Genomic DNA, 17,137 nt, shown 5'->3' on the forward strand with positions numbered 1-17,137 from the left:
TTAGGCTTACTGTTTTCTAGACTTTATAATCGCGCCCTCTGGTTGACAAACAAAAAACAACCGCAACAATAGCATTAGAAAGAAAGAAAAAACGTTTAGCAAGAAGTTCATTCGAGGAATTGACTAATGAGGACAGTGTGCATCTGTTTATAACAGTTCAGCTCGGTTGTTTAATGACTGTATATTAGAATGATACAAATGTCATTGTCGAAATGTGTATGACAACACTTTTACTTAAAACGTACAAAAACGTTTTTTATCCAGAAGGTAATATCCCAGAACCTGCATACTGCGGTCATTTAAAATGTAACTTTACTTGGAAATAAACTCTTCTTATTAGCCGATAAGTAAACGAGTGAAACTTTAATCCTTCCTCAACTTTGAAAAAAATGTAACAGTCGCTTTCGCTTCATCACTTCCGCGAATTGTCGGAGAGTAGCGACATTTTGATTCATTCAGGCGGGAGATTCGGAAACAATAACAACTAATTCTGCCCGGCAGCTACCCAGCAAACATTTGGACGTCCGATTACCGTTGAAAAGACGTCGCTCCGCCACGTTGCGTCCTGGTTGAAAAGTGGTGCCAAAATGAAAATCCAACCGACGTCTTTTACGTCTTCTGGCCGTGAATCGCACGTCTTTTCTACACGGTCCCTGCACGTCGAAATATGTCATGTTCTGGACGTTTTCTGGTTGTTTTTAAAACGTGTTATTTCTTTATAATAAGTTTTTTAATAGCCTAATTATACATATAAAACAATCTAACTTATTATTTAAAGCTGTGAAATGCAATCAGGACCAATTTCAGACCAGTTATACCTGAACGTCTTTATAGCATTGTAATCAAGTGTAAATCAAAATTAATACATTATGTAAGGATGCAATAGTGTTACGATTAAGCAAATTATTTATTGTGCATATAGTAACAGATGTACAGCACTGTTAAACAGACACATCTAATAAGAATAAACAAAGCAACAACACAGAAATATGGACAACACAAGTGAAATGTTATTTTAGAGTCTTTATTTCTAATATTCTTCAGCTCTTCCTGGAAGGTGCTTGCTGTGTTCCTTCATTGCGGCATCTTTTTCTGTGTCTGTAGCATCTGGACTCACTTCACAGCATCTGAGGGAGGAGAATATGATTTTGTATTATCCTACAACTAAAAACGTACAATATATCAAGAATTACTGTCATGTTTTGTGAATGAACAGCAACGCGCAGAGCAGTATCTAATGTCAATACATACACATTCCCTACTAATCATTTTACAACTGCCCATATCCACACATCCACAGTTTTGTGACAAGCAAAGACTGTCATTCATGGCTTACACTAAAATTATAATTTAATATTTTAGTCTGCTTGACAGCCTGAGTCTGTACAAACATTTTAAAACATCTGAACATTAGGCATGTCTATAAGGAGACGTACAATGATGAATAACAGATGAAATCTATAGTTTAAATAATATAACATACGGGGTTAATTGTTGGGGTAGTAAAACATATTTTCCTGAAATATTGTGCAGAAATAAACAAACAATGCAAGATAAATATGTACCTGTTTATCAATCTTTTAATCAGTCTTGGACAGAACATCCACCAACTCCGGACAGTTGCCGAACCTAAATGTGACACCAAAATCACAGTCAGAGCGATCCAGACAGACAGAGACACACATTCTTTCACATTTCAAACTTGCACAGATGCAGTTCTTCTCTTCAGCTTTGATGAACACTTGACAGGATCTCGCTCTCAGAATCCAGTGTCTTAACAGAACATGTAGACCTGCTGGAGTCCACAATGACAATTACTGTAACAGAGCAATAGCTAACATCAGGCTTATGATGACGTTAACGTTTCTAGTTGCAATTATTTACTAAAGCGTTTATCAGGATACGCAGTATTAAGATCACAATACTCACCACAGGTATAAAAACTAGCTCTAGGTTTGCAAATGTGAACTCATACACATTATACACCTAAATACACTTTTAACCATTCAACAAGTTTCTCACCTACTCTGGAGTGTCCTCAGGGAGTGGGATGACAAAGGATCATTTGCACTGGAGAAAATTCTACAGACAAACAAAACAACAGTGAGAAAGGTAATAATGAAATTATTTAATGAACAGCAAATAAATAAATGCAAAGCCTTATATGATTCTTACAGTTGGCCTGGAGAAAGAGTATTGAATTCTGTCTGACAGATGACTGACTGTTATTCACCCTGCAAGACAATTTTGAACCTTAATGCAGTTTAATTAATTACAGTACAAAAACTATTTTACAGGAGCAGTTAAAAGAAAAGTGGTTAGACTTTACCTGTTAAATCTCCACATGAGCTAATAACACCTGCATGCATATATTTACCATTTTATGTTAGTGTAAAATATTAAGTAAATAACTTTTTTATATACATGCTCATAAGTTTTGCTCTTATTGTTAATGACAGCCTATTAATGTAGGCTAAACTAAATCATTAATACTGGTATGGTAATAAATGCTGGAGACATATCTACAATAGAATGATACTATATAGCTTTTTGTTAGCTTTTCTAACAAATTCGTGCATTATTATCATTATTAAATTGTTTTATTTATTCACCATTCCACTCCAAACTCACCCGAAATTGTCATTTTCAGCTCTGACTGAACACACAGCAGGTGGATGATGGGCAGAGATGCTGGAAAACATGTTGACCAGCTGTCTTCGAGGACCAGTGTAGGGAACCCCTGATAAACTGCGCCAGATTCCTGTAATAACATGACATATTGCTCAAACGCGACTTACTTTTAGCATAACGGCTAATTTTAGCCTAATCAAAGCAACTCCACATCGCTACTGGCAATGTGCATCATTTATTTCAGCTCCTTCGTGTAAAACTCAATAATGTTATTAAACGAATACAAACTGTACTTACACGGTAGGAGTCTTGTGATCATTGTCCAACTTTTCGCCGCGTCCTCATGTTCTCGTGGTGCTGGAAAAAACCGGAAGAAAATGAAATTTGAAAACAGCGCCCTAGAATCCCGCGGGATTATGTTAGTCATATCGCGAGATTTGTTAGCGTAAGGTGCAAAAAATAAATAAAATTGCATTATAGTTTTAGAAACAGTGACTTTACTATCCTTTCACCGCACATGACACTTTATGAATGTAATTGGTCAGTTGACAATATGTAAATAAAAGTGATTTCTGTATTTCATAAAGATAAATCTGTTTTTAATGAGTTTAGATGCCTGAAATCTGTCCACGTACCCACTTGGGACACACATATATTAAGTGTATACCCAGATGTAAGTGCAATACTTTTTAATATTTCATAATTTCAGCAAGGGTATATGATGGACTATAAATGCACGTGTAAAGGACGTCATTTGTGGACTTAATCAGGACATGGTATATATTAAACTACATGTACATAAAATCGTAAATACACGCAACCCCAATATAAATAGACATGTTTAAATGTATACAAGCATATATTACTGCATTTTAGGACATGTTGTGCATTGGTGCCGTGCGGTCGCGACGAATTTTGGCTGTGGAAAGCACGTCGCTTTCAGACCATCAGTACACAATTGATGCCGTCGCGGAGCGACATCTTTTGGCCGGGGAAAGCACGTCGTCGTCCGACCAATGTTTGCTGGGTAGTGTCAAACCAAAAATATAAATTCTCCATACAGCCTGGATGTTGACCGGTAGGTATATGCAAACATTACTTTTAAGGTCAGCATTGTCTGTAATTATTGTACACTATTTCGTTAGCTAACTGTTATACATTGCTTATGTTATTCATACAGAACTGCATCGTTTGTAATGTAAACAATCTTCATAGTTCTGTATAGTTGTTCTGAACGATATGTCGCGTTATATCCTAGATCATTTGGTTAATGGAAAACGACGACCAGATGAACTTTCTAACGGATCAACAGCTGTTGTCCTTTTTCCACCGCAAGAAGACGAATATTTCATGCATAGAACAACCAGACACACTCCTCACACAGCTCAGAGACCACGACCTGTTGCCGGAGCAGGAGCAGCTCTTTAAGGCAGGAACGCCTACCTCACACACACGCACACACCGGACCCCTGACAAACAAGAACAATGGTTTTATTGGGAAATTAAAAGTGCACATTGCAGTGATTTTTGTTGGATTGGTTGCCATTTGTTTAAAGTTTTACTACAAACACCATGGTTGAATTATGGTTTGTGTAGCCTATGTTTAGATATTGTTAAATTTTGTATTTATCTATGAAACCATGGTTAAATTTCAGTAGCACTTTTCCCTTTTATAACAATTCAAGGTTATCTCTTTTATGGTGGTAACAAAATGCTGCTCTGATTTTAGTTTGTTTGTTTGAAAATGGTTCCACACAGTCAACCACAGTAATAAAATATTTTGGACGTGTAATGACGCTGACAAACAATAAGACTACGTACAATGGTTATCTTGTTAATGCTATATTTATTTAAAACAATATTTTTTTATATCATGTGCCATGGCAATACCAGTTTGGACATGGCACCATTTTAATATTGTAATAGGCATACTGTTTTTACTGTGTTGTTTTACAAAACATATATTATCATAAAATATACTTTTTGCAGAAACAATGTTTTCACGTGTACAGCATGTTTTTGAACCATTTAATATGGTGTAACGGATCATGGTTGATCCGTGATCAGGGGCGGATTTAACCAATAAGCAAGGTAAGCGACTGCTTAGGGCCCCAGGAAATCTGAGGGCCCCCAAATAAATACCTAGAAGTGTAAATTATACATATAAATTAAATATAACATCACTAACATCGTATTTTGTATGACAAGGGTTTAAAAAAATAAAAGTTTACTTTTTATTACTTCTGCGCAAATGTGTCCCCCACCCTCAATCATAGAGCAGTCCAGCAGGCAAATTAGGTAAAGATTTAGTTTTAAAAACGTAATTTTTTAAAAAAATATTTAATTAAAACGTAATTAAAATAATTTTAAAATAGTTTATATATTATTTTAGCTGCAAATTCATTTGAACCAAACCAATCATTTTACAAGATGTTTTACATGTTATTATTTTGCATTAAGACAAAATATAGAAAAGGAGATTGAGTGATATAAAAAAAAACATCAAAATAAATAAATTAAGAATAAATTAAAGTACAAACTTTTGGGCCCCATGGCTTACGACCCTCAAATCACTAAATGCGCCCCTGTCTATGATTCGTACGGTTCACAACCCATGGTTCAGGACATACGTGACCCACGGATTAATACTTTTTATTTTATTTTACTTTACTAAATTTGTAATGATCTTCGCCACTCGCATCATTCAAATCGCATCATGTATGAAAGCATTTACTCTTTCCTTTAAATATAATGGTGACGGTAGAAGTTGTGGTGGGTTATTCAAGATAGTAGGTTTCTTAGGTTTTTAAAGGTGTTTTCTGTCACGACTTGTTTAGCCTGCATTAATGCATTCAATGTAAGCTGCATGATTAATCATTAAAAGATCAGGGTCTCAGTACCCACGTAACATAAATTATAAATGAGGACGGTTTATTAGTCTATCGAATCGCTGCATTCAAATCTGTGAAAAACGCAAAAATCCAAAAAGAGTCTTTAGTCCTTTGAGTTAGTTATGACGTTACAAACCATCAAATAACACAGAAGTACTGGGATAACAGTTTATATTTTAGATAAAACCACTGATGTTTATGGTCAAGATTAAAATCACCTTCATATGCTCAAAAATGAAAGTTGTAGCAGACAGCAATGACATTTTTAACCAATAAGTGGCGACAACCAACCATTAAAAATAAGCCACTGAATAATTCTTCAAAAAGGACACATCTAGCAATGAAACATGACGTTTTATGAGTGAATAACTGAATAATTTAAATAATGATCATTGAAAATGAGACTAAAAATAAATATGGGTTGTACAAATTATAATGTTAAATTTGTACGTTTAGCGCTATCAGCAACAGTAGTAGTTGTAACAGTGACTTTTTCACAGTGCTGAATATTTTCCAATTTATTTTTATTCAGCTGATTATTTCTTAATTTAATTTTAATAAAATTATAGCTTATAAGTTCTGTTTGTCAAAACCAAAAGTTTGTTGCGGTACTGTTTTTGTAATTAATGGAAAGCAAGTTACATTTGTCTCCTCTTTTTGGCTGATTCGAAAAATGGTCCGATCCGTGAATAAAAAAACCATAACGTGTTCTGAACCGTGAGATTTGTGATCTGTTACACCACCATTTAACATGGATTTCTGCCACAAAAAAACAAACAAAAAAAAACCCAGATTTTATTTTATTTTTTATAATTTTTTTATTATTATTTCATATTATTACTGGCACTGACATATTGTTTAACCTTTTAGTTAGTTAGTTTAGTTTACCATATTTTTGCCAATATCAGTGTCAATTGTCTTTCACTGTTTTTATCTGTAGAAGGTAAAAGCGATGAACACTCGACAACAAAAGCAGCAAGGAGTCTATGAGGTTCTGGAGTGGCTGGAAAAAGAGAGATCTCAGGAAATACGTAGTTTCTGGAACTGTGTGTTTGAAGATCATATCATGCAAATGTACCCTACGCTACACCTGCTCAAAAAAAGCCTGCTGGAGGATGGTTATTACGAATTCTATTGTTACAAAATAGAGGCTCATTTTGCATTTTTAAAATATGGTGGCATTTACACTGTTCATTTTTCTTTGGTCTAGTCATCGGTGTCTCTAAAGAGCTTCTTGGCAGTGAGACACCACCGATGGAAGCAAATGAAAGAATGCAGAGAAATAATGATGACAGTAGTGAGGACAGTGGCGATCCAGGTCCTTCTTCTGCTTCCACTTTGACTCGCAAGAGACCAGCCAATAAACCTTCGTTCTGTGAGTCTCTGAGGTTCCCTCTGTGTGTACTTGTGCTTGATATCATTTTCATATGATATTGAATCTTTCCTCCTACAATATAAAACATTTTTATTGCTTTTTCACCATCTGTTGATGATTAACAACTCACAAAATGCAATCTCACAATTCTTGAGAAATGAAAAAAAGAGTTATTAAGTGATAATTGCCTCATGAACTTTGATTCGTAATTAACATGGATTTACTGAATAATTGCAATTAAGAAGAAAAGTCTTGTAGTTGCAAAAACAAAACAAACAAAAAACAGGCACGTGTCATTTAAGCTCCATCTTATTGTTTTATTCTTTGGTGCAAACAAAGAAACTGAATTATGTAAATAACCTGGTACCCAGTAGTACACTAATGAAAAAAAAAAAGATATTTTCTTAATTTATCAAATTTAATTGAAAAGGTTAATTGTGCCTTTTTATATGAGAGGGTAAAAACTGAATTGTGGGAAAAGTTGTGAAATGGAAAGTTTTGCAAATAGAACTTTGTTTTTGTACGTAAAGAAAATGAAGTATTGGTGTTTTTTTTATCATACAACTCTGACTTTTTAATCTCAGAATTGCAGTGGTGTAAAGTAACCAATTACAAATACTCAAATTACTGTAATTGAGTAGTTTTATCAGGAATTGTAATTTACTGAGTTGTTTTTAAAATGTGTACTTTTACTTTCCCTTAAGTATATTTTATTGCTGTATTGGAACTTTTACTCCACTACTTTCCTTCAACCTGCAGTCACTACTTTTTTTCTTGTCTCTGGAGATTGGCTAAAGTAGATTAATCAGTCTTGTTATTTTTGTCCAATCAAATCGCACATGGAAAGTAAATTGCATCATACTGAACAATCGCAAGACATTGGCGCTTCATATATGCAACAAACCATTTGGAAGCATTAAAAGTGTGTAAGAAGATGTCTAAAATCTTTACACGCAATGATTGAGAGACTTTATAGACTGCCTGTCACTGATGAGAGTTAAACAATTATTAATGCACTACAGAATGTTACGTTTACACATCCGTGCACAAATTGCATGTAAACACATGAGCCGTTCACATCATAATACACAATACTCATTACTCTTAAGTACTTTTTAAAAGGGCTACCTTTTACTCCTACTTTGAGTAATATTTACAACAGATACTGTTACTTTACTTGCACTATATTTTTGGGCAAGTAATGGTACTTTTACTTGAGTATGATTTTTCAGTACTCTTTCCACCACTGCAGAATTGGAAGTAAAAAGTCTAAACAGAGATAGAAAGTTGGGATTGCCATTGTAATTCTCCTACTCTGTGAAACAACAAACTCTGACTAACTTTGATTTTCTCTCTCTACCTCTCCCTCTCTCTCTCCCTCTCTCTCTCTCTCTCTCTCAGCAACTCCTGTTAAGAAAGGAGACAAACGGGAGAATTGTATGCTTTCCAAAACTGAATCTCAGTTGCCTGTAAATTGTGGGAATGAAGAAGGCATTCTCTATTCGGACAAACTGGCCAAAGGTTCACAATCACTGTGTTTTTGCTCTATATAATTGCTACATATTTTATAACAGTTTGTAATCATACTTTTGATGGGTCTGAATGCATGCTCCATTTCTCCTGTAGGGGAGAAGTGTATTTTGGCCCAGGAACGTTGGTTCTCCCCATCTGAGTTTGAGAAGTTTGCAGGGAAGGAAAGAAACAAAAACTGGAAATACAGCATCCGCTGTGCTGGCGCACCACTTAAAAAACTCATCGAGGTAAATCATTCAGACAAACATTCAGCACAGTGAACGTTGTAGCAGCATTTGTGTGTGGCGCATTCATAGATGCAGCAAGGCTGTATGAAATCCACAACAATCACATCAAAAAACCATTCAGAAACTTCCTGCTTCAGTCTTAACTTTGATATTTGTGACTGTGGGTTTTCACTGGATCTGAGTTGGATCTCCGTCATTGTGCTGTGTCTATTTGACGAAGGGTATCCTACTACTGAAGGCACATCCCCGAAGAGTGGAAGCGGGAAGCAGCTCATTTGCATTTAAAGGTGCAGGAGCTTAACAGCTACAATTCCCTCTGCCCCAAAAATTGACATTTTCAACAGGGTATGGTTAATGATCTGATGGGCATTTTGACCTGAAACTTCACAGGCACATTCTACAGACACAGAAGAATTATTATACATCTTGTAAAATGGGCAAAATTGGAGCCCTTTAAAAATAGTGATTCAATCTGTAATGTGTTGTTATTCAGCTTTTATTTGTCCACTTTTTATATCTAGATACTTTTTATTACGTTGTGATATGAAAAACATGAAATTACGTAGAGTGCCCTAACATTTTCTCAGGAATGTACCATGTATGTAGGAAACATGTAACCATTTGCCATGTTTCCTATATATAGTATGTTTTTTCTAATTTGCAAAAACAAGTAACATGATTCCTTACTCTTTAAATTAATTAAGTTGTCCTCATTTTTTCACATGACTGCAGTTACATAAAATACAGATACTTTCAAATACATGTATGATCTGACATCACTTCTCTTTTCATTCTTTCAGGAAGATCATCTTCAGACTTCACCAATGAAGAGAAGAAAGAGGAAATGTGTCCGAAATGTACTTTCTTTCTCTCATTGTTTAGTTTGTTTTTCTCCTGTTTTTCATTTGACATTCATCAAAACACTATCTTCAATCCCGCAGAGCAAGAAAGTACAGATTGCAGACAGTTCTGAGAGCTCCAATCCAGGTGAGGCAGAGTCTCCATCATTCACATCGCATGTCTCCTGTCTGTCTAAATACAGCTGTGTGTTTTACTTCTCAAGACTCAAAACCCGACTTCCAGCAGCAGAGGAGGAGAGCAGGATTAAGATCACAGATTAGAAGTAGAGTTGATGATGAGGATGATGAAGATGAGATAGCAGATCTGACTGTTTTCCAGGCTCCAACTTTACCAGTCACCTGTGTCTCACTCACTGGGACTCTGTACAAAAAACGGTTTGCCACAGGTGTGTTACTGCACTGAATGCACACACACACACAACTCAGCATGCAGTTACTGGTTTGTGCCAGAGGTTTGAATGGGAGGAGTGTATGTTTATTTTATGTTGCAGGGAAGCGTGGGAAGAGTATACGGACTGAGGAACGCTGGTTCACTCCGGAGGAATTTGTAAAGGAGGAACCTACTCTCATTGATGGACTCTGGAAAAGAGATATACTGTGCCATGGAAAAACTCTCAACTTTTTATGCAAGGTAACCAGTGGGAGAGAACATTTGATTTGAGAAAGAAATATAACTTAACACAATAATTAAAAGAAAGAGATCATGATTATAATTCCTGTCAATGTTGGTCATTTTCAGAAAAAGATCCTGCAGATTCATTCTCTTCTGTGTGAATGTTTGCAATGCAGCACTGATTCAGAAGACCTGGTAAGAATCCTCTCTATCTGGCAGTCAGTCATCATAAACAGGGTGTCTGTAGGGTCTTAAAAAGTATTAAAAGTTGATAAATCAATGTAGAGAAATTTAAGGCACTTAAAAAATTATTTAAAAAGTCTTAAATGTTATTTTGCAAGGTATTCAATTTTATATCATTTTTGTTTATGCAATGTATGGTTGTATGATAACGTTTTCCTGAATTAAATCTGTGAATATCAGGCTGCTGTATAGTTTATGAAATAAATGAAATCCTGCTAGATTTGACATCATGCTGCTTTGTTTACTGCAGTAACCAAGGCAACACCATTATTTCTGAAGCTCTATAGGTGCCACCAGCTGAATTAGCTGGATTTAATAGATTTTTATTCAGTATATGAACAATGTTTTAGTTTTGGATTAATTTCTTACATTAATATTTAGTAAATATAGTGCAAGTTAAAATCTCGCCAGTGTTTCCGGTTAAAACCTAAAGTGGTTTATGGTCTTAAAATGTATGGAAAGAGTCTTAAAAAGGTCTTAAAAGGTATTTCACCCTCTGATTGCTGTATATACTCTGATAAAGATTAATTTATAATATTAAATTGTCAACAGAATCTTACATTAATCATGCAATACAGTGTTGTCTGAAACCGGAAAAAAACTTAAAATGAAACAAACACATTTGTTTGAGCTAGTTGCAAACAAAGTGGTTCCCCATTTTCATTCATTCTTTCATTTTCTTTTTGGCTTAGTCCCTTTATTAATCAGAGGTCACCAAAGCGGAATGAACCACCAACTTATCCAGCACATGTTTTTACACAGCGGATGCCCTTCCAGCTGCAACCCATCACTAGGGAATCTTTATTATCAATTAATTAAAAATAAGTCTCAATAAAACTAAAATAAAAGGAATAAAAGCTATACAGACATACATTCAAACTGTATTAATAGGAAAAAGACAAAAGTTGCTCAATACTAAAATTATGTATTTTATGTACAAGATACTATTCAAGTTTATTTTTTGGCTTAAAAATTATGCATATTTTTGTACCGTTAAAATGTTTTTTGTTTTTTATTATGACAGTTTCATGACAATTGAGAAAATGCTCCTTTTTTATTACTACAGCTACGTGCCAAAAAATTAGAAAATTGAAGAAAAGTCTTTTTATTACAATAATTTGATTCAAAAAGGGAAACTTGTGTGTTATATTAGTTTACTATACACAAAGTGAAATATTTCAAGCCTTTATTTGTTTTATTTTTAATGATTATGGATTAAAGATGAAAAAAACAAATCCAGTATTTTACAAAATTACAATACATGACACATTTTCGGCCCCTGTGTCTCAATCTAGTCAATAAATAATGAAAATTAATGAATTAATGAAAAGCCTTGAAATGGTCTCAGTCTGGCTTAGTAGGCTTCAGAATCATAGGGAAGACTTCTGACTTGACAGTTCTGCAGAAGACCATCATTGGCACCCTCCATAAGGAGGAAAAGTCTCAAAAGGCAATTGCAAAAGAAACTGGATACTCTCAGAGTACAGTATCTAAGTATATTAATAGAGTGTTAAGAGGAAGGGGAACAATGTGGCTGGAAAAGGTGCACAAGTATGACCACAGCCTTCAGAAGATTGTCAAGCAAGGGTGACTGAGGCTGGTGTCAGAGCATCAAGAATCACCACATGCAGACATCTGCGTGACATGGGCTACAGCTGTAGAATTCCATTTGTCAAGCCACTCCTGAACCAAAAATGATGTTAGAAACATCTGTGCTGGGCTAAAGAGAAAAAAGTACTGGTCTGTTACACAGCGGTCCCAAGTCTTCTTGTCAGATCAAAGCAAATTTTGCAATTCATTTGTAAATCAAGATCCCAGAGTCTAGAGGAAGAGCGGAGAGACACAAAAGTCAAGCTGCTTAAAGTCCAGTGTGAAGTTTCCACAGTGTTAGTTTGGAGAGCCATGTCATATGCTGGTGTGGGTCCATTGTCTTTTATCAAGACCACAGCCAACGCAGCTCAATACCAGGACATTTTAGAGCGCTTCATGCTTCCTGTTGCTGACAAGCTTTTTGGAGATGATGATTTTATTTTCCAGCAGGACTTAGGACCTGCACAGAGTGCCAAAGCTACCAGTACCTGATTTAAGGACCATGGTATCCCTGTTCTTATTTGGCCAGGAAACTCACCTGACTTAAACCCCATTGGCTATTGTAAAGATGAAGATGAGGTAACAGAGATCCCGAAATGCAGATGAGCTGAAGGCCGATATTAAAGCAACTTGGACTACCATAACACCTCATCTGTGTCAAAGGCTGATCGCCTCCATGCCACATCGCCTTGATGCTGTAATTTGTGCAAAAGGAGCCCCAATAAAGTACTGAGGACATAGTACAGTACATTAACACACTTTTCAGTAGGCCAGCATGTGTTTAGGATCCTTTTTTATTGGTCACATGAAATATTCAAATTTTGTGAAATACTGGATTTGTTTTTTGTTTTTTTACTTTAATCCATTAATCCATAATCATTCAAATTGAAACAAATGAAGGCTTGAAATATTTAACTTTAGGAAGTTTAATTATAAACCAATTTCGAGAGGATCACATGCTTATGATTGTTCTCAGCTGTTCCAGCATCAGCTCATGATCGATTATCCAATCAGATGATTCCTAACTCACTACATCACATACACATCCTTACGTTCCCTCCTTTTCAGACGAGTGACACGGCGGCCTAGTGACAAGCACTGTTGCCTTATTCTCAAGCTCTCTTAAAAATGCTGAGGCCACCTGTGTGGATCCAGTCCTGTAGTTAAAAAACACTTATCCACTTATCAAAATAAGATCATAAGAACAGCATGAATGCACTTGAGATTATTTCAGTAATATTAATAACATGTTGTATCATGTTCTATGACTAGATGGACCAAAACAATGATGACTTGTGTTATGCTTGTCACTCTCGGGAAAATCTGGCATGCTGCGATAAATGTCCTCGAGCATTTCATCACCACTGTCACCTACCAGCTGTACCTAAAGGCTCATCTGGGTGAGAGAGAAACAGATTTAATAAATAGAATCAACAAGTCAGCAAGCATGTGAGTTGTACTGTACTTACATGCTTCCTTTTTATGTAGGGATTGGAGTTGTACCTTTTGCTTGTTAAGAACCAGTCTGCAATGCCGTGCCCCAATTAACATGAGTGAACAAGAAGCTTTTGATGCTCCAGTATCTGAATACATACAGGTTAACACACGCACATAAACCCAATGCCTTAATTTACAAGGTAATCACAAATACACTGTTGGAACGGCCCTCAGTGATGAAGAGTATGCATGATGCCTTAGAGGATTGAAATAGCTCACTCAAAAAACATTTTCTCTCCCTTCACTTGTTCCAAACCTATTTGTTTTTTCTTCTTCTGTTGAACACAAATAAGATACTTTAGTAAATGAGTATGTTAAGTAAATTTTCAGTTTTGAGTACTTTGCTAAAGAAATATATGTTCTTTACTAATATTGTTGTTTTGTCTTCTGTAGCGTTGCCGCTACCTCCTGTTATGTATGTATAAGGAGGATATCCAGAAAGTGTTTGTAGAGGATCCACGCCAAAATGTGAGTTTGTCCTGCTGTGTTTAAAGGGGTGGTCCACTACGATATCATATTTTAAACTTTAGATCATGTGTAATGTAGATGTGTGAACATTCAGTTAAATGCAAAGAGAGGCATTGGCTTTTAGAGAGTTAGCTTAGAAAAGCCTACAGCGAACGAAGTTTGGGGACTACAAAGAAATACATCCGGGCTAGTCAGATCACAAACGCTTCAGGTTATGTGCATTCACCACGCACAGCAACGGGGCTGTAATGTTATAGCAGAGAAAGCTAAAATGCCGTCCAAACGCTGGTATTTCCACAAAGCTTGTTCTGTTTCTGTATTTGGGCTTCCAGAGGACACGACACAAAGACAGAAGTGCTTACAATTTAATTTAATTATGTTCCAGAGAATTATAAAAAATATAGAGCTAGCATTTGACAAAGGAGAACTTCCAGCATCTCTCCCAATTCAGTGCTGGATTAGTTTAAAACTCCTCCAACCGACGAAGCTGTGGATTGTGAGCCACAACCTGTAAGTGTTTTTATTTGTTAAAATTGATCAATGACATGCACTGTTTCTAGCGTCAACGGTATGTAAACAACGGGAAATGCTGTTTGGCACCGTTAACAATTTAGCTACAAATTCATATTTATCAGTCAAACCGCTGTAAACACCCACAATCTCCAGCAGCGCTGCAGTGTCTCTGTATGCAGCCGATTTCTGTGCATTATACATCTCAAATAACAAACTCGCAAACGATATGTAAATGTTTTATATTACTTGAACATGCTTATAACCTAAATATATGTGAAAGACACTTGTCAGATTTTTATTTTAGAGAGCAGGAATGAGGTTCAGCTGTGTGCTCTTCATACAGTATATGCTTCCTTCAAGCTGAAATCATGCAGTAAATGTTGGGAGAGTGCGCTTTGCAGGGCACTTACTGTATAGTTGAATTGGAACAAACCTCTGAAGTGAAAAGAGACATATATAAAATTAGCAGAATTTCCTGTCTATTTTTCCACTTTTCGAGTGTTAGTCAGTGTGTAATGTCTAAGTTTGGGCATAAAGATCTAAATACAAATATCAAAAATGGCGGGCCTTCAATAAACTCAGAACGAAGTGCTTTCCCTCAAACTTGGGAGAAAAATGTGTAATAATGTAAAAATGCACTTTTAAAAGCAGCAAGAATAAGAGCATGTTCTGGGGTTCCCAAACTTTTCAACTCGCAACACCCAAAATAACAATTCCAGTGACTTGCGACCCACACTATCCTCGGAGGTGGTTTTAAATATACAAACAACGGTCCACACACACCAGTAGAATCTTTATAAACTAGCTTATTATCAACGCAATAAAGTGCTACAGTCTAAAAACAATTTAATTTTTTATACTCATTATTCCTTTGTTTAATTTAATATATACCTCACTGGTTATGTTTACAGCACAAGACTATTCTTGGTTTAATTTTGGAGATGATCTTTGGAGATCAACCTCTGTGTTCAGTTGTTGCCTTTATTTTGAATGTACTTGAGTGCTGTAAAGGTGTCAAACTTAACATTGAGCCGTAAAATCAATCAACTGCAACTAACACTATTGCTGTGTCATTAATCTAGCGTAATAACCCCAGGGGTCGCAATCCAGTGGAAAAAAAATTAAAGGCTGATGACTTTTTATTTGCATGTTGTTTTAATGCACTATAAAATACTATTTTTTATCTTCTGTAGGTTATGGATCCCACTTTGGGAACCATTGTTCTTGTTTACCCTCAAAACAAAATCTATATATTTTTTCAATGTTCAAAAAAGTCACCTACACATCTTGTATGGCTGAGAGTATCAATTTGAAGGTATTTTGAGGAGCATTTAAAGTAAAATTGCATACCTGCATGCACATGTTGACACTAATCATTATCAAAGAAATTAGTTTTATTAAATGTACATAAAACTTTTTTAAATAACATAAGTAATTTGACAAAATAATTAAATGTCCCTCCAGGTGGACAGATACTCTGAGTTCATATCTCAACCAATGTGGCTAGACAGAATAAAAACGAAGTTGGAAAGTAAGAAGTATCAGAAGGTTGGAGAGTTCGTCTCTGACATCCGGCTCATTTTCAGCAACTGCAGGAAATTTAATCGGGTAAGATTTATTGAAACACATGAGGCATAATAAATGCATCACCAGAAAAACTTTTAATTTATACGTATATTTCTAGTGATTATTGGATAAATGACATGATGAGCAGAAGTTTTTTATTAGTGTTTTGACTGGTTTGTGCTTTGTTCTCTCTTGCTCTCTGAAGGACAATAAGTTTGGTCAGTTGGGCACCAAAATGAAGGAAATCTTTGAGGAGGAGATCCAGAAAATCTTCTTTATTCAATAACAGGTCTCTCATCAAAGTCTTTCAAAGATACAGTGAACTTCTGAACAGCTTTGAATATTCAGTTTAACCCATTATAATGTAAATGAGATGGATTACATTAATTATCCCACTGCCCTACAGATGATATGTGGTATGGATGATAACTTGGCTTGCTTTTCAAAACGCTGTACAGTACATCTTTTTGTAATGTCACTTTTTTCAATGCTCTGAGATTTTACTGTATATTTATGACATGGATTGCAATTTGCATTTGGTAATCTGATTATGTCTGCATTAGTTTTTCTCCTCCTCTTACAGGTCTTAATCTCAGTCGATCCTTAAAGGTGAACGGTGCTATTTTTGTAACTGCAAACATTGTTTTAAAAAGGTTCAAATTCCTAAAGCCAGAACAGCCTTGTGGACCTGCACCTTCTTCCACCATTCTGCCTTAAAAAACAACAAACTAAATGTTTTTAAAGCCCAAGAGAGGCAAATATTTGCACTCTTTTTCAGAAGCTAACCATTAGCTAATCTTTGAATAGGTTATTTAATTTTAAAGATTATAATGATAAAATAAAAATAAGTAGATTACATGATTTACCTTTAAGACCTACATTTTTTAATGTTGCAGAATTATGTTGCTTTTTAATCCTTTGCATTGTGTTGTTTTGTTTTTGTAAATAAACCTACACGTTTTATGTAAGACACGGAAAATGTTTTGTAGTTTTATTAGTTGTTGAAGCTTGTCATTTTATTGTGTATTTTATTACATTTTATGTAATCTTTTTGTAAAAAATGTAAAGCATCAGGAATTAATTTCTGATTTTGGTGTTTGATAAATAACCATTTTCAAAAATAGTATCAC

The 17,137-nt window shown here is 35.4% G+C and overlaps 1 protein-coding gene and 1 long non-coding RNA gene across 7 annotated transcripts; one reads left to right on the top strand and one right to left on the bottom strand.

Annotated features, from left to right (window-relative positions):
• The first annotated feature begins 183 nt into the window (after positions 1-183).
• LOC130221089 (nuclear body protein SP140-like) lies at positions 184-16,898 on the top strand. 2 transcript variants are annotated; one of them, XM_056453410.1, is made up of 17 exons: positions 184-502; positions 3,660-3,709; positions 3,890-4,060; positions 6,463-6,640; positions 6,733-6,897; positions 8,299-8,418; positions 8,524-8,657; positions 9,458-9,514; positions 9,599-9,644; positions 9,721-9,903; positions 10,009-10,148; positions 10,257-10,325; positions 13,236-13,363; positions 13,452-13,560; positions 13,854-13,928; positions 15,906-16,049; positions 16,213-16,898. In XM_056453410.1, the coding sequence occupies exons 3-17, from the start codon at positions 3,902-3,904 to the stop codon at positions 16,291-16,293; spliced, it is 1,788 nt and encodes a 595-aa protein (XP_056309385.1). In that variant the 5' UTR covers positions 184-502; positions 3,660-3,709; positions 3,890-3,901; the 3' UTR covers positions 16,294-16,898. The 2 variants fall into 2 exon arrangements, with proteins under 2 accessions (XP_056309385.1, XP_056309384.1); XM_056453409.1 differs by lacking the exons at positions 184-502; positions 3,660-3,709; positions 3,890-4,060 and having other exon boundaries at positions 6,417-6,640; positions 16,213-16,296; positions 16,591-16,898.
• Positions 1,009-3,037, bottom strand: LOC130221107 (uncharacterized). Of its 5 annotated transcripts, none has more exons than XR_008836260.1 (6): positions 2,929-3,037; positions 2,632-2,761; positions 2,176-2,234; positions 2,023-2,070; positions 1,566-1,795; positions 1,009-1,127 (listed from the first exon to the last, which is right to left on the bottom strand). It is a non-coding gene; the product is annotated as an uncharacterized LOC130221107 (long non-coding RNA). The 5 variants fall into 5 exon arrangements; XR_008836258.1 differs by having other exon boundaries at positions 1,566-1,817; XR_008836257.1 differs by having other exon boundaries at positions 2,023-2,082.
• Positions 16,899-17,137: the final 239 nt, after the last annotated feature.

The sequence above is a fragment of the Danio aesculapii genome, chromosome 3 (assembly GCF_903798145.1).
Source record: "Danio aesculapii chromosome 3, fDanAes4.1, whole genome shotgun sequence".
Taxonomy (NCBI): Eukaryota; Metazoa; Chordata; class Actinopteri; order Cypriniformes; family Danionidae; genus Danio; species Danio aesculapii.

What these genes read in the sequence shown, in the direction of transcription:
- LOC130221089 (XM_056453410.1), top strand. Translation starts at nt 3,902, where the DNA reads ATGGAAAACGACGACCAGATGAACTTTCTAACGGATCAACAGCTGTTG. An exon ending in TTCGGACAAACTGGCCAAAG is followed by an intron (nt 8,419 to 8,523) that starts GTTCACAATCAC and finishes TTTCTCCTGTAG; the next exon opens with GGGAGAAGTGTATTTTGGCC. An exon ending in CAAAAAACGGTTTGCCACAG is followed by an intron (nt 9,904 to 10,008) that starts GTGTGTTACTGC and finishes TTTATGTTGCAG; the next exon opens with GGAAGCGTGGGAAGAGTATA.